The 20383-nt window shown below is 42.8% G+C and overlaps 2 protein-coding genes across 2 annotated transcripts; one reads left to right on the top strand and one right to left on the bottom strand.

Moving 5' to 3' along the window:
• Window positions 1-815: 815 nt before the first annotated feature.
• LOC100279374 (Mediator of RNA polymerase II transcription subunit 14) lies at window positions 816-13932 on the top strand. The gene is made up of 9 exons (XM_008669551.3): window positions 816-1564; window positions 4829-5902; window positions 6612-6706; window positions 7714-7888; window positions 8419-9028; window positions 9140-9274; window positions 9460-10436; window positions 11113-12158; window positions 12635-13932. The coding sequence occupies exons 1-9, from the start codon at window positions 1310-1312 to the stop codon at window positions 13431-13433; spliced, it is 5166 nt and encodes a 1721-aa protein (XP_008667773.1). The 5' UTR covers window positions 816-1309; the 3' UTR covers window positions 13434-13932.
• Window positions 13933-14669: 737 nt separating this feature from the next.
• Window positions 14670-17773, bottom strand: LOC100272284 (uncharacterized). Its single transcript, NM_001146771.1, has 2 exons — window positions 17428-17773; window positions 14670-15804 (listed from the first exon to the last, which is right to left on the bottom strand). Exons 1-2 carry the CDS (start codon window positions 17708-17710, stop codon window positions 14837-14839), a joined length of 1251 nt encoding a protein of 416 aa, NP_001140243.1. The 5' UTR covers window positions 17711-17773; the 3' UTR covers window positions 14670-14836.
• Between the last annotated feature and the right edge of the window lie 2610 nt (window positions 17774-20383).

The raw sequence follows: 20383 nt of genomic DNA, 5'->3' as shown, positions 1-20383 counted from the left end.
GCTTTTAAAGCTACCCAAACACTTGTTAGAGTGCTAGTCCTCCTCCGTCTATTAGATGTACAAATGTGATATCATTTAGCATAATCATCTATAAAAATAACAACAAACATCACTATAAAGGCAATAACGTAAATAGATAAATAAATGTAAAGTTTTTGATATACATAACATACAAATATAGTCGGTGAATCATACCTTTCAATTATTGCATTAATGCTCCAAAGACAGTCACCTCCTCGGCAATAACCTCTGTATTTCTTAGGGCATGTACAGTGGTGTTTAATATGGGGGCTCTTAAGGTGTTTTAGGGGGTTATTTGCAAAAAAATCTTAGAGCCGTCTCTCCGTGAAGAGACGCCTCTGGCTCGTAAACCAAGTAACAACAAACGCCTCACTTCCCACTGTACGAATTTGTCGTCTGTTCTATCGATCTGATGCTATACAAATACATTTAATTCTGTATTTATTAACCGACTACGTTTAGAGACACTCCATTGTACAATAGAGTCTCTTAGTTGTCTCCTGTGCTTAGAGAACCGTTTTGGTGTCTCTCCACTGTACATGCCCTTAGGGCATGTACAACCCAGATACGACTGCACGGTACTTCAAGTATAAGACACAGCTAAAACACAACACAATACAGTGGTCGTGTCTAAAACGTGTGTCTTACCATATTCATTGTACCAATCAGAGCATTCAATAAATTAAAGTGACCAATCAGCTAGCCTCCTGTCTCGAACATAGAGCTAAGACACTGTGTCTTCGTCAAGATACATGTCTTGAGTTTTTTTACATTCACCCCCCTAGACACACTCTAAGACACAACTTAAGATACTCATTGTACATGCCCTTAGGCTACTAGCCCAGGCCTCCGGTTCCGCGTGGGCCCGTCGACTAGGGCGCACTCGCACCCTCCGCCGGTCCTGAACTCATCGATCGCAGAAGCGAGAGAGAGAGAGAGAGGAGGCCGTACCCACGCCGCCGCTTCGCCGCCGCCGACCTCCGTCTCTCGCTTCCACCATCTCTCTCCTTTTCACCCTCTCTCGCGGCCACCCTCGGTCCCCTCCCTGAGCCTTACCCTTGACTGAGTGGTTTCCAATTTCAGTTCCACTCCCTCTTCCACCACTATTCACGGGGAGGCGCGGCGAATCCTGCGAGATTCCTCCCGGCCCACGCGTGCGCACGTTGGCGATACAGGGCTAGAGTTTCGTCTCCGGCGCTTTGCGGAGTTAATTAGGAGAAGGAACTGGAGAATGTGTAGGTGGTGGGCGCTGAAACCCTAGCTGTTCGGGACGGGCGTGCGTGCGGGGATGGCAGGGGAGCTGGGGCAGCAGACGGTGGAGCTGGGCGCGGTGGTGCGGCGTGCGGCGGAGGAGTCTTATCTCGCTCTGCGGGAGCTCGTGGAGAAGTCGCAGGCGGAGGCCGAGGGGAAGGGCATCGGCGCCGGAGCCAATGGCAGCTGGCAGCGGTCCGACACCGAGAAGAAGATTGACTTGCTCAAGTTCATCACACGCACACGCCAGCGCATGCTTCGTCTCCACGTCCTTGCCAAGTGGTGTCAGCAGGTGATGCCTAATTTCAGTCTTTGCTATTTCTCTTGCTTGTCTGTCTCCTTGTCATAATTCTGCTGAGGTATGCTAAGAATTCAATCTGACTGGTGTGAGTGCCTAATATCCTGTTTTAGTTTGGTTTAGTGGCATTGTCTCACCTATCTAGCTCGAGTGGCATGTAAAGAAGGATATTCATAGTTGTTGTCTTATTGCAGTGTAGTGGGATAGTGAAGATTGGTGATTGTTGATGAATTGTGCCAGCATTTTTGCCCCTAATTTTGTAGGGTCTGTACTCCAGTTCCTAGTAGGACACAAATGATTGTTTGGTGGACAAAATGTAATCCAGTTCAATCTTGGCATACTCATTGATTTGTTTATTTTGTTTTGGTGCAGTGGTATTATGAAAAAGCTCAATTTGTTTCGCACTAGAAACTTATATTATTTTTCTGGTGCTGTCATGGTGTGCTCTAGCATAAACGACGAGTGAAATAAGACCGTTTTACAATGTACTTGAAATAGTGCGAACTGCGAACCACCATGCACACATAGATCAGGGGAATGTAAAATCAACAAATATAATTTAATAATTAAACTATTAAACCATTGAAAATGCATTATATATCACGGGAGTCGCGAAAGGGCCTCTAGCCTAGTGGTTAAGGACTTCCGAGTAGCACCTCCAAGTCCTGGGTTCGATTTCCCCCCGGGAGCGAATTTTCAGGCTTGGTTAAAAAAATCCCCTCGCTGTGTCCCATCCGCTTTTGGGTTACGATGTCCTGTGCGCCACCCTCCGGTTGGGCCGTTGCAGAGTGGACAGTTGACGCCGGCCCGTTAGTGATTGGGGGCCAGGGTTCGGGGATTTTCTCGGCCGGGACCATTGTTTCGGTCTCTTCTTAATATAATACCGGGAGGGCGGTCTTTCCCTCCCCGGCCGAGTTTTTTTTTATCACGGGAGTCTCATTGATTTATATTGCTTCCATTTCAAATTGTAATATTTCACTATATGGTTTGAACTGTGGTAATGTGGTTGTTATGCTGTCATAAATATTTGTTTCTAGCATATATTTGGTGCAAGCTAATCCTAGTGCAATCGTGCAAGCCACTTTTGTTTTGTAACAAAATCAAGATGAAGTATTCTGATTTTTATTAGATTGCTCATTATCTGGTTCACATCCATAAAATCCTTTTCTTTTAAATTTAATTGACAACTTGACATATAATTTCTGTGCTACAAATGTAATTAAACGTAGGACAGAAAAATGAGACTGTCTAGTAAAAAATAAGTTGACAAGGACAATGAAAAGTTTAAGATTTCCTTTGTCCCAACCAAGCTTAGATATAGCACTGAACTAGTCCAAAGAGCACTTCCTCAACGGATCCAGAAGTACTGAGGTTGATTTAATGGCATTTTACATCATTCCACTGAGCCAATGGATTCCTTTAAATATGCCCCACTGTACCTTAATTTTGTTGTTATGTCAGGCTGTCAGCTGTGTACCTAGTGCTGAAAGCTGAACACAATGTGGGTTCTGGAGAAGGGGATTCTCAACAGCCTCACCCTCGCATAATTATGCAAGGAGGCTGTTTCAAACATGGTTATTAAAGCGGTAAAACGTTAAAACGTTATGAACCAACTTTTCAACGTTTAAACGTTTAAACGAACGTTGAAACGTCTTTTCAGACTTGACATAGAATTTCAAATATAGAATAAGTTCATACATAAGTTGAGTTCACAAACCAAATAGCATTAGCATAAAAAGAAACATATCAAGTTCAACAACACAAGTTCAACCACACAAGTTACAACTTTTATGCATGATTAGTAACCATCATCGAACTCATCGATATTAAGACCATGAGCATAGCGCCTTGATCGTCACCATCTTTTCCACTATTGCTTCCTTCAATTTCATCTTCCACATCAAGATCATCAAGAATATATTCCTCATCATCTTCATTTGCTAAATTAGTCTCCTCTTCCTCAAGGTCTTCATTCCTTCTCACACACCCACCACCAGCTCTCCTAGGAAAATTACGACCTCTGAGATGTGCAGATGCACCAATAGCTTCATCAACTTGGTCCCATGATAAATTGAAATCATCTCCAAAAGCATTGCTAACATGAGAAGAATTAGCTAATGGATCAACCCATTCATTGTCCCAATCAAAGTCTTCTAAAATCAAAGGATCAAAGTTTTTTCCTTCCTCATGTATTTTTTGAAACCTATCAGCCATCTTTCTGTTGTATGAAACATATACCAAGTCATTCAACCTTTTGTGCTCTAACCTATTCCTCTTTTTGGTATGCATCTACAAGTGCAAATGGGCACTGGCAGTTGGCGCAGAGGTGATGCAGAGCGGTTGGCGCAGAGGTGAGGCACTGGTGGCTGGCGCAAAGGTTACAGGCTAGTCCCTCAGCTGCTGGTCTGTGAAGCAATGGGCACTGGCGGCTGGCGCAGAGGTAGCAATGGGCTGGAGCAATGGGCTGAAGCAATGGAGCGGCGGCGGCTGGAGCACTGGGCAGCCACACTTGCGGCGGCGCACTGCCCTGTGGGTGGAGGGAAGAGGGGGGAGGGAGGAGGGGGGCCGGCGACGTACCTGGAGGGCGGCTGAGGACGGCCGACAGCGGTAGCAGGCGCGGCAGGGAGAGCTCCGCACGTTCTGCGGCTGGCGGCTGAGGGCGCGTGTTGCGGCTGGAAGCCTGGAACGCGTCTGGGAGTGACTAAAGGCCCATTAAGGCCCACTAACACATAGAACGTCCGTAGAACGCTTAAAACGTCCAAAACGCGCGTTCACGACGTTTACACGATGCTTAAACGTCCAAAACGGACGTCCAACACCATTTTATTAAAACGTGTGGACGTTTTGGATTCTAATCACGTTCTACCGCTTAAACGACGCTTAAACGTCGTTTAAACGACGCTTTAATAACAGTGGTTTCAAATCCAGTACCTCCAGGCCACAAGTGGAGACTCTGCCTCTGTAATGTCAATTGCTATCACGGACATTTTGTGCAGGGATTTTGTCTGACACTATTCCATCTGTCAATTTTTGCTAAAGTTGGGTTGTAGATCATTCACTCTTTGCCCTTTCTATATGAAGTATGGGATGCAGTCAAGTTAGTTTTACAGCCTCTATTAATATATTAACACTTATACCGGCTTTGATATCATAATAAAGTAAGTTTTTTCAGGGAAAATTTTCTTGTTAGTATAGCTTTTTGAGGACGTTAATTTCAGTGTATTTTGTCATTAACATATCTAATTTCAAACTACGCAGGTTCCTTTGGTCCATTATTGTCAACAGCTCGGATCAACTCTCCACAGCCATGAAACATGCTTCACCCAAACAGCTGACTCGCTGTTTTATATGCACGAGTGCTTGCAGCAGGCTCGGGCTCCTATGTTCGATGTTCCTTCTGCTATTGAAGTCATGCTTACAGGGGGTTATCAGAGGCTTCCAAGATGCATAGAAGAGATAGGAAGTCAACATAAACTTTCCCCAGATGAAGAAAAGCGCGCTCTGCGAAAATTAGATGCTAGCGTGCGGTACAGAGTACTTGTGACACCAAGACCTAAAGAAGTATCTAATGTTTCAGTAACTGATGGGATAGCTGTTTTCCGTGTGGATGGAGAATTTAAAATTCTTCTTACATTAGGTTACCGTGGTAATGTAGACTTATGGAGGATATTGCATATGGAGTTACTGGTTGGTGAGAAGAAGGGTCCTATTAAACTGGATGAAAGTAGGAGATTTGCTCTTGGTGATGATATAGAAAGAAGAATGGCAGCTTCTGAGAATCCCTTTGCAGTGCTATATGCTATACTTCATGAATTCTGCATCTCTCTTGCTATGGACACTATTATTAAGCAAGCTAATGTTCTTCGACAGGGAAGGTGGAAAGATGCCATAAGATCTGAACTCATCTCTGACAGTGCCACTGTACAAACGGGAAATACTCCTCTAATGCAGCTTGTTCAAGATGCGGAGTTCGATTCAAGTGGTTTTAAGATACCTGGCCTGAAAGTTAATTACTGGCTAGATGAGAAAAGCACTAGCACAGCAGAACCTGATTCATCTCCATTTATTAAAATTGAGGCAGGGCTGGACATGCAGATAAAGTGTCAGCATAGTTCATTTATACTTGATCCATTTACAGATAAAGAGGCGAGCCTTTCTCTTGATCTAAGTTGCATTGATGTTGAGCAACTTATTTTGAGAGCAGTTTCTTGCAATAGGCACACACGCCTTCTTAATATTCAGAGACAACTGTGCAAAAATGTCCAAATTTTTCAGTCCCCAAAAGATGTTGTCTTGACACGAGATGTTGCAGCAGCGAAGGACCCAATGATGGTAATGCTAGAATATATGTAGTTAATTAACTTTTGTATTTGCATTGCCTTACCTCTCTACTACTACCTGTGTCCCTGAATAAATCAATTCCTTGAATTGTCTTAAGTATCTTTTTCGAGTTTGATCAACTTTATAGAAAAAATACAGCAATATTTATGACACCAAATGAACAAATTAAGAAAATATAGCTCATAATGTATCTAATGATATTAATTTAGTGCCGTAAATATTGATGCTCTTGCCTATAAATTCGGTCAAACCTAAATTTTTTTGACCGATGGCAACTCTAGAAACTGATTTATTCAGAGACGGAGGGAGTATTGACTAAACTGTCTTTTATTTTTTTATTTCTTATGTATCTGTTGGCTCAAAAGAATCCCCTAAACTGGAATTTACATGCTTACATTCCCTTATTTAGTTGTTTTGGACTTCTCTAAATTGTTTGAGCGATGTGAAAGACTACTGAATTGAGGTTGCTGTGCTTGTGTGTGATATTTCTGGTGTAAAATCTGAATAGTTATTACATATGTATCTGTTTGTGAGTCTGTTTTGTCATCCATAACATCTTTTGTTGCATAAGCAATGAGGCACATAATACATGGAATGGTAGATTTTGTCAGCCACCAATTGCATCTGATTCTTACTTGTGTATGCACTTTTTTTTTTGTGCTGTGGAGTTGATCATTGTTTATGTTTATCATTTTTGCAGAATGCGGAGAAGGGTTTCTCAGATTGTTTTGGGAATGAAGTGCTTCAAGTAAGGGCATGTGGTCAGGCATATGTTAGTCTTGGAATAAATATCAGGTGTGTCAGTATTTTGCTGATCCAGTATCTTACTCCTACATCTATTGATTCTTTATTAGTTATTATCCCTATCATGTGTAACAAAAGGTCGTCAGCCACAATCGTACCACTCAAATGAGTTTGTGTGATAGAGCCATTTCATAAATGTCAATTATTAAGCGATGTTGAGGAAAAAACATTTGATTTGTAGTATCTATCTGTCGGCAGGTTGATGTTTTTAGGTTGTTGTTTTGGCGTCGTTAATATCTCCATATTGGGGGGAAATCAAGGTCCATGTTAGTAAAGCTAAGTTTTAGTTAATTTTAACTTGATTGATCTTGGTGTGTTTAAAGTAGTGAGTTAGTATAGATAGGTTCATCACTACTCGAGGCATTGAATGAGAAGGGAGGGGAGCTTTACTGGATCATCTTCATCCCATCAGAAAGAAAAACTACTCGGCAAAACCAGCCAAGAGGATTATTTTCAGTGGTCTAATGGGGGTAGAGGTGATGCATCATAATGTTCAGGGCCCGGGTAGACTTTTTACAATACTATGCCAATATTTTGCCCATAATATGTATACCCACTAAAGTCTCGATACTTCCTCTGCTCCAAATTATAGTTCAGTTTTAACTTTTTCGTAAATCGTAAGTCAAACTTCTCTAACTTTGGCCAAGTTTTTAGAAAAATATATTAACACCTAATTGTACAAATAAATGCTCTATGCCTCTATCAAAGCTTATTGCATGGAAAATTTGATAGAGCTTATTGAATGGAAATTTTAATTAAAATAATTTGGTGCTATAGATGTTGGTTCATTTTTTCCATAAACTTGGTCAAAGTTAAAAAAGTTTGACTTGGTATGAAGCCAAAGTGAATTATAGTTTGGAATGGAGGAGGGAGTATCACGTAGGAGTAACACTCTTTTTTGCCCTGAAGACAAATAATAATATATTTATGTCTTCATTCCTGATTTAGCATTTTCAACTTCCTAATTTTGTGACTCTTTCCTTGTCCCTTCAAAATAGGAGTGGCCGCTTTCTCCTCCAATCACCAGAAAATATATTACCCCGTGCTGCACTTATGGACTGTGAGGAAGCTCTAAACAAAGGGAGTACATCAGCTACCGAGGTTTTTTCAAGCCTTAGGACCAGGAGCATTCTCCACCTACTTGCTGCAACTGGAAGTTTTTTTGGCCTTAAGGTTGTTTATATGTTTACAAATATACAAAGATGTCTGCTCTTTTCGTTTAGTGGATGTGGTGTCATCTTTGCTTGTTGCGTATCATTTGAAGTACCATGGGATGCATGCAATCACACTGCACTTTTGATCAGTAATATCCTTACAAATAGTTAGATTGGTGACATATAATGATGAAAATGCTTTGTTGACTTCCATATTATGATGCTTTGAAGTATACTTTTGTAGTATTATTTATGATTATTATTATTGTGGAATCAATGAGATTGATATTGGAGACCACAAGATGACACCCTTTTAAGTATGACTTAGCAGTTGTAATGCTTGTTCAAATTAATTGTTGCTTTTCTGGAAGTGAATTTTCTTTTAGCCTCTGAGAAGAGAAACAGTACAAATGATGTTTGCTTGGTTACTTATATGGAATATAAGGCAGTCTACGGTAGTACGGTTTATTATCAGATGACTTGTTGGAGTATGCCAAAGTCTGCTTGTTCAAACATGAAGTGCTAAACTACATTGTTTTTGTTTTATAGGTTTACCAGCAGTCTCAGGGCACTCTGAAGATTCCCAAGACCTTATTACATGGCTCAGATTTGATGGTCATGGGGTTTCCACATTGTGCAAATGCCTATTATCTGTTGATGCAACTTGATAAGGACTTCAGGCCTGTTTTTCATTTGCTTGAGACACAGTGTGATGCAAATGGTAATACTAATGCAAGTGGAGATGTGAAAGAAGCTATTAGATATAACAAAATCAATATAGGACAGATGCAAATACTTAAAAATGAGATGAATGAGAACCCTTTTGATGTGAAGCTGCAGGCCCTACAAAGTTTAGTGGACTCTGCTGACATGATGGAGAGTGATCTTCCTGTCCAAAATGCAATTGAACCTCTTCCACTACTTCCTGCTTGTTCACCATCATTTTCATCTATTGTTGATGAGGTTTTCGAATATGAACGTGGTTCTACTGCTGCGCAGAATCGTTGTCTTCCAGTTGATATTCAAGGAATAAATGCTAGGGTTGTCTCACCAATGCATGATGGATGCTTATCTTATACCCAAGCTAATAATAACATGAATGTTCATCCTAATGTCAGTTTGAATAGCTATTTCCCAAGTAACTTTAGACATTTACAAGGTACAAACACATTTTCTTCAAACCCTGTAATGTCTATGACCAAATTGTCAGGTTCTAATTCTAATCATGACCTGTGCTCGCTAAGCTCTCCATATGACTATGACATTGCAGGTGCAAATAAATCACTTCAGCTTGTGCCTTCAAGCAACGATAACAGCAATCAAATCCCTGCTCAAAGCTCACATTCAGGGAATCTTGGGAATGCTACGCCTGGCCATTTGATTGGATCTTCAACTACAACCGGAGGTATTTTACTATTTTTTTCTTCTATCTATTAGAGTCAGATGTAAATCTTCTGGTAACCATTATGGTGAACTAGATTACAATTTAGATGTAAAACTTTTGGTAACCGTTATGGTGAACTAAATTATGGTGTCATTGGAAATATAAATTGTTCAAATATATGTTATCTTAGTTGGGCAAATTTTCAGGATTAGGGAAGCTCATCACTGCTGGTTCTGATGGTGCATCTAGGAAACACTATCTTTCAGATTTCTTATCAAGTATCCCTTCATTACGAGGACTGCAACCTAGTGAGCCAAGAAAGCGGAGAAAAAAAACAGAATCAGTGCAGAGTCTCCTGCCTTTGCAGGCACACTCTTCTAATTTGCAATCAAGAGGCAGTCTCACCTATGGAGATGTTCTTGCTGAAAGAAATAATTGTGTTCCGGCAACTATATATGCTTCTGTGCTACTACATGTCATAAGACACTGTTCATTATGCATCAAACATGCCCAACTCACTGCTCAGATGGATTCCCTTGCGATTCCATATGTTGAAGAAGTTGGTCTGCGGAGACCATCGTCTAATCTTTGGTTGAGATTACCTTTTGCACAGGATGATTCTTGGAACCATATATGCTTGCGCCTTGGTAAGGCTGGAAGCATGTCTTGGGATGTTAGGATAAATGATCCACATTTCAGGGAACTTTGGGAACTTAATGGAGGAAGCACCAAAACACAATGGGGTGTTGGCATTCGCATTGCGAATAGCTCAGAAATGGATTCACATATCTCATTTGATTCCAGTGGTGTTGTTTTAACTTACAACACTGTTGAGGCAGATAGTGTCCAGAAGCTTGTGTCAGATTTACGCCGACTTTCAAATGCTCGTTCTTTTGCTCTTGGAATGAGGAGACTGATTGGTGTGAAATTTCAAGACAAGCTAGATGACAACCAGTTAACCATGGAGGTGAAATCACAATCTGTTAATAAAGGTAACAGTGATGCTGCTGACAAGCTATCTGAGCAAATGAGAAAGACATTCAGGATTGAAGCTGTCGGTCTAATGAGCTTATGGTTTAGCTACGGCACCATGCCTATGGTACACATAGTTGTTGAATGGGAGATTGCTAAGGCTGGTTGCACAATGCACGTTTCTCCAGATCAGCTTTGGCCACACACAAAGGTATATCTTCCTTTTCCAATTTTTTTTCTAGACCAATCACATTGGATGTGTACTTTGGATCTTAAAATATCAAACCTACAGCCAATATTTGAATACTTTCGACATTGAAAGTTCACCAGGTTACTCAAATGCATATCAATGCTTTTATCAGAAATAATAAAAATTTTATGTGTTTAGCCACTTTGTAGTTCCATCGAACCACAACATGCTGTAAATTAATCCTGACTGTCAATTTCAATTGGAAAACATGTCCTTGAACATTTTCCTGCGAACAAATTGACATCGTGCAGGCTAACCTGTAACCACTGGCCACTGTTCAGTTGCATACTTGCCAGCTTTTGCATTCACAAAAAGCATTTTTCTTATACATTTATCCTCTAATAATGGATCAATATTTCATAGTCTGGAAGTATAAATGAGTGCTGGCGTTTTTGTTGTTTCACTGTACATTCCTGTGATCTGCTTTGCTGGCAGTGGCAGATGGGTCATTATCATTCCAATTGGCTTCCATCAATTCACTAGTATCTGTTGATAAATAGGTGAAACCGAGTACAAAAGCTTATGCTTTCTGCTTAAGCAGAAAGTTTCTGTGAGATTGCTCAATCATCTTGCTTTTTGCAATAAAGCTTACCTTTATTTGCCAGCTATCTCATAATCAATATTTGCAAAAATGCAGTTTCTGGAGGATTTCGTGAATGGTGGAGAGGTAGCATCCTTCTTGGATTGCATTCGGCTTACAGCAGGACCATTACTTGCCCTTGGAGGTGCAATTCGTCCTGCAAGGATGCCTGTTGCTGTCTCATCTGGATATAGCTCTATGCCAAAACAGCCGAACATCCCCACACAAGGGCCTTTAGTAAATGGTTCATCTTCAACTATACATCACGCACCTGGCCCCTCAAATGCTGCATCTGCCCATTTAGGCAGTCATAACCTTCATGCTGCTGCCATGCTTTCAGCTGTTGGACGCGGTGGACCTGGGCTTGTTCCCAGTTCATTACTGCCTTTTGATGTTTCGGTTGTACTTCGTGGGCCATACTGGATACGCATTATATATCGCAAGAAATTTTCTGTTGACATGCGCTGCTTTGCTGGGGATCAGGTTTGGCTCCAGCCAGCTACTCCTCCTAAAGGTGGACCTTCAGTTGGTGGATCGTTGCCATGCCCACAGTTCCGGCCTTTCATAATGGAACATGTTGCTCAGGGTCTAAATGCTCTTGAACCCAACTTCATGAATGCTACACAGGCTAGTGGACACTTAAATAACAATGCAGGAGTTCCACAAACTGCTCCTAGTGCAAATCGTTTAAATGCTACCCCTGGTGTTTCTATGGTCAGGCCAACATCTGGTGTTGCTAACCATGTAGCAGCCAGTTTGAGTCGAGCAGGAAATGCCATGTTGGCTTCTTCGGCTCTTGCTTCTGGTATTAGTGGAACTTCTGTGCGACTTACTGCTGGAGCTGGTCTCCCTGTTCACATGAAAGGTGAACTAAACACAGCTTTCATAGGACTGGGGGATGACGGTGGATATGGTGGTGGCTGGGTTCCTTTGGCAGCTCTTAAAAAGGTGCTGAGAGGGATCCTAAAGTACCTAGGAGTTCTATGGTTGTTTGCACAATTGCCTGAACTTTTGAAAGAAATACTAGGATCAATCTTAAAGGACAATGAAGGTGCTCTCTTGAATTTGGATCAAGAGCAGCCTGCACTCCGGTTCTATGTCGGGTAAGAAAATATAAACTGGCAAGTATCCCTTGTTTTCTAGCATCATATTTAAAGTAAATGCTATTCATTTTTTTTTGGCTGCGCAATTAAGATTGAGGATCTACATGAAAGTATCCTTAATTTTCTATTGTGCATGGAAGCTTTGGTGCTTAGCGCTATTGAGTTCCCTGACCTTCTTTTGGAAATAGTACTTTGTTTATATCTGCTGCTCTTCGGATTATATATTCATTCATCTATTACATGTTACTAGTGTGCGTCAAATATTTACTGATTCCTTAAGACTATACTTAATTGTTTACTGAATATAAGTGGTGTTCTTTTATTTAATTTGATGCTATCAGCTCATAATTGGTTGAGCTTAGGCTAGCCTTATAAGATGAAAAATTGGTGTTCAAAATGACTCATCTTGTTTTTCCTGAGTTGAGTATTTTCATTTGGGATTGCTAGTAAATTGGTACCTGATTTCATAATTGCAGAGGATATGTATTTGCAGTAAGTGTACATCGGGTTCAACTGCTTCTACAAGTTTTGAGTGTGAAAAGATTTCACCACCAGCAACAGCAGCAGCAGGCTCAAAGCAATGCTCAGGAAGAGCTAGCAGCAGTTGAAATCAATGAAATATGTGACTACTTTAGCAGACGTGTTGCCTCCGAACCATATGATGCTTCTAGAGTTGCTTCTTTTATCACTTTGCTTACATTACCAATTTTGGTTCTGCGCGAGTTTTTAAAGCTGATTACATGGAAGAAAGGTCTTTCCCCGGTTCATGGGGACATTGCTACTGCACAGAGGGCTCGCATCGAGCTTTGTTTGGAGAATCACTCAGGATCAGCTTCGTCTGATAACACCGAGAACAGCAGTTTAGCCAAGAGTAATATTCATCATGATAGAGCCCACAGTTCAGTAGAATTTGCCCTGACATTTGTACTTGACCATGCTCTTATTCCTCACATGAATGTAGCTGGAGGAGCTGCCTGGCTTCCATATTGTGTATCTGTGAAACTTCGCTATTCTTTTGGGGACAACAATCATATAGCTTTCCTTGCTATGAATGGGAGCCATGGTGGGAGAGCCTGCTGGTTGCAGTTTGAGGAGTGGGAAAGATGTAAGCAGAAGGTTTCAAGAGCTGTGGAAACTGTGAATGGGTCTGGTGTAGCTGGAGAGGTAGGCCAAGGAAGGCTGCGAATGGTTGCAGAGATGATCCAAAAGCAGCTTCAACTCTGTCTACAACAGCTAAGAGATGACCCACTTTCTGCAGGCTCGACTGCATCATGAACTTGCTTGGAATGAGCTCTATCAAGGCCATTGATGTCTGTCATATTCAGCATGGCCTTTGGCTTTGTTAACGTGTAGATGTGAAGGAATACACATTTGGTAGCAGTGACAGTTTCGCCTGAGGCTTGCTCAGATGACAATTTTGTACAGTATAAATGGTGGCGGTTGACTCTGATGGACCTTTAGTTAGCCCATTTGAACGTGGCCTGTAACATAGCTAGGGTGGGTAATAATGTGCCAAGGTGGAATTGCTCAGGGATGCAAAATGATCTTCGGGAATTGGTTGTCTGTATCATCTACTGTAATCGTGTCCTTTTTCTCCCTTTCTGATGGATAGTTCATTTTTGGATTCGTTATCATCTTTCTTCTGTCTGTACTATGTTAATCTAGACATTGGTGGATCTGGTATATGTGTTGTTGTACATGATATATTGGCACTGGACTTGAGACTGACGCATTTGACGTCTTAGTATTAGCAGGACATCTCTAGTTGTGTTCAGAGTGATTGGACACAAAAAATATTGCTTGGAGCTTTTCTTTAGGGCTAGTTTGGGAACTTAAATCTCGACCCCATAGATTCCTGGAGAAGATTTGAGTTCCCAAACTAGTTCTTAATGTTTCTTTTTTTTTTCTATTGCATCTTCTTAGTAAATGATGTTTTTGTAACTGTAAAAACCGTGCCGGTCAAGATTGATACCTGGATGGATAAGATGATGTTGGGTCAGATTTCTTGCTCATGGTTAGGAAATTGATGTGAGCACTCTGGCCAGTTTGTTTGAAACTGATATTCGTGAGTTGTGATTGGAAGCGTATGGATAGGCTTTTTAATCGTGTTAACCGTCATACGGGTAGGCCTTTTTAGTTCTCGTGCTTCTACGTTTGGGACACAGGTGTCAGTTTTTGTGCTTTAATGGACTCCATAGGTATCACGTGAAGCTGACATAAGTTACTTATTATCTTCATTTTACTCTATCTTCTCGTGAGAGGAAAAAAAGGGTTTACCCATAAATCTGTTTTTTAAACATTTACCGAAAGACAGCTCACACAATATTTGCAAAACTGTACCAAATGGGACCCAAATCATGGTAGCGGTGGTTCCATTGGATGGTTGTATTTGAATATGGATTGAAGCTTTTGATGTATATATATTCTGAATTAGTAACAAACGGCTGGTGCTTTCTTGTGGTGCTTTCGCGACCGGAACACATTTGATGACATAACGAAGCATGACGAGATGCTAACAACACACCTTGGTATGATACCCCTTTAATTACTGCCATCATGCTTACATAATTAACCGTTCTCAACTTTTTAGCATAGAAAGAAGAACAGGCTTCAACTTCTTATCATAAAAAAAGAAGGGGGAAAAAGGTAAGGAAATGGTTGGTTACACAATTCACAAGTCACAACCAGCTGTCCGGGAGGTCGATGTTCTGGAACCTGAACGACGAGTCCCTCGAGTCCTTGCCATCGAGCCCCGGCCCGCCGCTGCTGTCGCCGTCGAGCTCGTCCGCCGCCGCCACGGATGGAAGCAGGACCACAGGTGGCGGCTTCTCGACGTCGGCATCCTTAGCCAGCGCCGCGGCCAGGTCGCGGTCCCACATGAGGAAATGCAGCGTGATGGGGCGGAGCGCGTGGCGGTGCAGCGACAGCTTCTGGCTCAGCGACACGGTGTCGAAGCACTTGACGTTCCCGGCGGTGGACACCATCCAGGGCAGCACCTTCTCGCCGCCGACGCGGGACACGACCAGCAGCTTGGACGCCCCGCGCGCCGCGCGGTGCAGCTCCAGCAGGCCCGACCGCGCCGACGCCACGCCCGGCGTGCCCTCCTCCGCCACCGACGAGACGTAGATGAACCCTTCCTCGGTGCGGCTGATGGCGAACCCCAGCCGCGTGTCTCCCGGGCACAGCCGCAGCTCCAGCGCCGCCTCGCCCGCCGCCGCCGTGTACCACAGCCGCACGGCCCGCACCACGCCGATGTCCACGCCGTGGTAGTCCTCGAAGCCGTACAGGCTCGCGTTCGCCATGCCGGCCAGGTCCGACAGCGACGCCATGTTCACGGTCGACACCGCCGTCTCGCCGGAGATCTTGGTCAGCAGCGCCTCCGTCTGCACGTTCATGAACACCACGGGCACGCCCGAGGCCTGCGACGACAGCAGCCACGCGTCCGCGCGCGCCAGGGTGTCCTCCAGCGCGTTGTACCGCGTGTTGGACCCGTCCGTCGCCTTGGGCAGCAGCAGCAGCGAGAGGAAGCTGCTCGCCTCCGGCACCGGCAGCAGCTCCCTCATCTTCTTCTCCCACGGGAACGGCTCGTACGCGTGGCCGATCTTGGCGTCGCGCAGCGCAGAGAGCAGCTTGCCGTTCTTAGAACCTTAAATCATAGGCTCATAGCATATCGATCAGGGCAATTGTTCATTAATCACTTGTAAAAAAAATTTACTTTTAGATGTAAAAAATTCAGACTGCAGTACGGGCAGTAGCGTTTCTTTTTGGAATCCTGCGTATTCAACTCTTTGCGGCAATGCCCAAGATTATATTGTTGTATCGTAGGAGTCAATTTGCAACCTATAGCTACGTGGTTTATGCATGATGGAAATAGAAAACTGTACAAAGATTGAAAAATGCAGCGCTGGAGCAAGCCTTGGATCCAGGATCAACAGGTAGTAAAATATATACCCACACCACAAGAAGCTGACCACATGAAAAACAGATGTGGTCTTGGTACTTGGTTCTTCGACGTTCACAATGTCACAGACCTCAAAACACGCTTGCAATTTACTACTTAAAACTCTAAAGATGCGAAAGCCAGTTTGCCCTCTTTCATTCACAGATCACAGAGAAAGAAGCTTGCCACCATGTTGTTAGCAACATAATCATCTCCTCATTCCTATTCCCCAAACTGGCTTTAAAAAAAGCTTTAGAAAGTGCATAAGTTTCTGCATTTATACTGCGATTTGGGGAAAAAATAACATAAGACAATCTGTTTATCATAACTACTGGCAAGTATAGGAGCACATAAATAAACACCACTGTCTTCTCATGGGATATGCGCGACCCCCATAAGAAAGGGACTGACTAATGGATGTGGACTGCTGCCAAAGCACTATAAGCCGCCAATTCGGTGTCACTCATGGGTCCCGAGGAGCTAGAACCTTAAAAGGGCTGGCAGAATAAATGGCCAGTACCTGCTTGTTAGACTTTACGAGCTGAGAAAGCAGCACGAGGGAAAGGGACGTATTTGTCATGTCCAAACTGTTTCACACGGGGCAATAAGAGCTTCATTAGAAGCGACAGTTTGTTTCAGTTTTCTCCTGTGGTACGGTAGGCAGTAAAATTTGCAACATGTTGAGGCCCTCTCTCTCTCTCTCTGAATGGATGATTAAACTGCTTCTAGTAGCAAGAAAGGTTGACAAGGTCATGCAACTTCCAAGAAGATGGTCCTAGCTGTCTTTATTTGGTTTCTTCTGAACTACCAATGAGGAGTACGATGTTACATACCACAATATTTATATAATCCCAGTACAGTACGTGACCAATCTATGATTGCGGAAAGGCATATCGTTAAGTTTATTTAAGAGCCTTGGAAATATCAGCATCCAAACAAGGCCATGACAACCCAATGGCCGCGAGACACAGGTTGTATTTCAATCTGTGCGATTCACAGTTGAACTCCTATATATTTTTTTTCTAAATTGAGATGCGGGTGATTCAGACTCGGTTATGAGAATGAGAACGAAATTGCACTCTCTCTTTTCTTTTTCAATCCCTATCAATTTGTCGGAGAACGATCGAAAACTGCGACCGCCGAATGAACATATATCAGAGGAAGAGCAGAAATGAACAAAGGCCGCCCATCACGTGCTTAATTTCTTTATCTAGTATATACGCCTTCTAAAAGGCTCGGTAAATTTCGCTGAAAAAAAGGGGGAGAATCCAGATGCGATCAATCAACCGAGCAAATTCCGCTGAAAACAAGCAACCACGAGCGTCTCACCTTGGGCCTCGAAACTCTCGCGACTGGAGCGGTCGCCGTCGACGTCGCCGCCGCGCCGGCCGGCCCGCCTTCCAGACGGCGTGCGGCCGATGCTCCCCGCCGAAGACGACGACTCGGAAGCCGACCGGCTCAGCTGGTCCGTCTCCTCCCCGCGCTTGAAGGCCGACCTGAGCAGCCTTTGCATCTTGCCCCCGCCACCCTTGGCCGGGGGCGGCGCCGGGTGGGCTTCGAGATCCAACGGCGCCAGGGCCGGCGGCTCCGGATGGTCGCTCGGCATGAGCATGAGCAGAGCTCGACGACTGGCTCTTGGCGCTGCCGGTGGCGCGTGAGGAAATGGAGGGGAGACAAGAGCAGAGAAAGGCGATGGTGCAGTGCACACACCGGTGGGTGGTTTATTTGTATATACGGAATGGAAGCCTTGGGCAGTTGGGTTGGGCTGTGTTTCCACTGTACTGTGCTACTCCAACAGCATAATGGCCCTGGCTGAAACTGAATAATGGTATTTATTTTTCCCTCCACTTATATTATATGTTGTTTTAGATTCTTGTTGGCCAAGTTTTATTTGAACCTTTGACCATCAATATGTCTTCACAATATTTCGTTACCTTTGTTTAAAAATGACAGTCACATGGTAAATTTCCCATTTAGGGTTGATTTGGTGATCCGGGATCCCGGGAGGATCGGAGGGGATTGAGGGGGAAATTAGTTCATTTCCCCCTCAATCCCCTCCGATCCTTTCGGGATCCCCTTGTCACCAAATTAGCTCTTATAGTCTAGTGTAGGTGCGGATGTCTGTTGACTGTGGACGTGCCATGAAAGAGATAGAGGGTAACGACCAGACAGACAACAACAAGCCAACGACTAACGAGTAGAGCGAGCGCTAGACATCAGGCATCTAGGGTTAAGACACAGGATACAGACTGAGACGAGGCCAGTGTCATGGTGCGCGTGTATCGAATGAAGACATTTAATCTTTTACCATCTATATAGATGATACTAAATTAGCAGTCACTGACAACTGATTGTTAATGTATCATTTTTTGACATCTATCTCGTAAAGTTGTAAAAAATAGATTGTCCTGTTAGATGCATGTGTGTGTATCGAATGAAGACATTTAATCTTTTACCATCTATATGGATGATACTAAATTACTAGTCACTTACAACTGATTGTTAATATATCATTTTTGTGTCATCCATATTGTAAAGATGTAAAAAATAGATTGTCTAACATGTTTTGGGTTGTAGAACGAAACATCTAGGCTAGCTTGAAGAGCTACTCCTACGCTTTTAACCCACGATGGGGCGGGGCTGCAGCCCCCCTTCCTTTGCATCCGCCCCTGCATAAATATTTCTTGCATAGACAATATACATGATCGTTTATAGTATGTTGATAGTCCAATTAAAAAAAATTGCTGACAATCAACATGTATATACTACTTTGAATAAAAAAGCAATTTGGTCTCACTTTAACCCTACTATGCTAGTAACCAATGCATTTTATCCTGTGGATAAACATGCATGATTCGGTATGAAAAAATTGACACCTCCCAAGGCACGTACGTACGGATGCTATTGCAGTGGCCCAGCAAAAGGACTCCTTTTGACATTCCAAGAGTTCCCTGTTCAGAATCCCTACGTTTGCGTCTCCAACCGGCCGATCAACACAGCTAGCTAGAGCTAGTTTGGGAGCCATGAAACCGAAGATGATTCAATTCAGTTTTGAATAAGAAGGCGAAATCTGCTGTCTAGCTAAGGGCGACTTCCAAACAACATTTATTAGTGATGATGGCTTACTTTGACCCTGCAGATTGTGCAGAGATAACATTCCAACAGAATTCTTTGCAGTAGTTTTACATACTCGATAGATTTACGGATCCGGAGCCGACGTTGTTTCTAACAAATCAGTAGTTAAATCACAGTATGAAGGACCATAAAAAAAAGAAGGCTGAAACCTAATTAATATACTAAGCAGTATCACACGAGAGATGCATGCATGGCCTCTTGAGCTAGCATTACTTCCATTATTCAAACTGACAAATTATTACCTTTATCAGTCGGGCTTGTGGGAGACGACGAGCTCTTCAGCTTAGGAACACTCTTGGATCGCTTCATCCTCCAGTCCATGCGGACGAACCAACCGGTTTGAAACGAGCTCAACTGAAGCAGGTTCCTCTTGTCTTTCAGTGGCCTAGATGCATCTGGTGACGATCTTGATCACTACGCCTTCGTATATACCAAAAACAAAAAGCATCCAAAAGACCCAGGAGCAAATAAACACAGGCCCACCATTACACTTCCAATGCAACTCGTTTGTCTCAAGACGGGAGCTCGCTTCTCCGTTGCACCGGAACGATGGCGATTCAATCGATATAAGATAAACCAGATTGATTTATTTATTTATTTGCTGCCTTCACATGCCATAGTTGACTTACCACACGGCTGATGGAGACAGGAGCAGAGTTACAAGGACAAGTTGGGTTTCTAAAAACTTACATTTCTGCTTTCTGATCCGCGTACTTTTCGGAGGAGTCAGATTATAAAGGCCATGTTTGGATGTACTAGAACTAATAGTTAACTGCTAAGATTAATTAAAAACATCTTAACGTATTAAGCTAATAGCTCTGCTCTTAGCTATTGTTAACATTACCGCCTCCGTTAATACTTTAACCAAGACGGTTGCATTATGCTAACTGCCTCGGTTAATACTTTTAACAGAGATGGTTATTTGTTAATTGCCCGTCTCTATTAACTATTTTCAGTTTTTAAAAAATAATAAATTTGAATTCAACTTGATCTGTACTTGCAAATCAAACACCAATGAAAGGCAATAAATAGAAATACAAATCATAGATAGATATATACATATGCATACTTGTATCATCACATCCGATGTTCAAGCTAATCAATAGTTAAAATGTTAGCTTTACAACACATCAATCATCGATCACCTACC

The sequence above is a fragment of the Zea mays genome, chromosome 2 (genome assembly GCF_902167145.1).
Source record: "Zea mays cultivar B73 chromosome 2, Zm-B73-REFERENCE-NAM-5.0, whole genome shotgun sequence".
NCBI classification, from domain to species: Eukaryota; Viridiplantae; Streptophyta; class Magnoliopsida; order Poales; family Poaceae; genus Zea; species Zea mays.
The sequence above is the reverse complement of the archived record's forward strand: the minus strand, read 5'-3'. Positions and strand labels throughout refer to the sequence as shown.

What these genes read in the sequence shown, in the direction of transcription:
- LOC100279374 (XM_008669551.3), top strand. Translation starts at nt 1,310, where the DNA reads ATGGCAGGGGAGCTGGGGCAGCAGACGGTGGAGCTGGGCGCGGTGGTG. An exon ending in TTGCCAAGTGGTGTCAGCAG is followed by an intron (nt 1,565 to 4,828) that starts GTGATGCCTAAT and finishes CAAACTACGCAG; the next exon opens with GTTCCTTTGGTCCATTATTG. An exon ending in AGTCTTGGAATAAATATCAG is followed by an intron (nt 6,707 to 7,713) that starts GTGTGTCAGTAT and finishes CCTTCAAAATAG; the next exon opens with GAGTGGCCGCTTTCTCCTCC.
- LOC100272284 (NM_001146771.1), bottom strand. Translation starts at nt 17,710, where the DNA reads ATGCTCATGCCGAGCGACCATCCGGAGCCGCCGGCCCTGGCGCCGTTG. An exon ending in CGAGAGTTTCGAGGCCCAAG is followed by an intron (nt 15,805 to 17,427) that starts GTGAGACGCTCG and finishes CTATGATTTAAG; the next exon opens with GTTCTAAGAACGGCAAGCTG.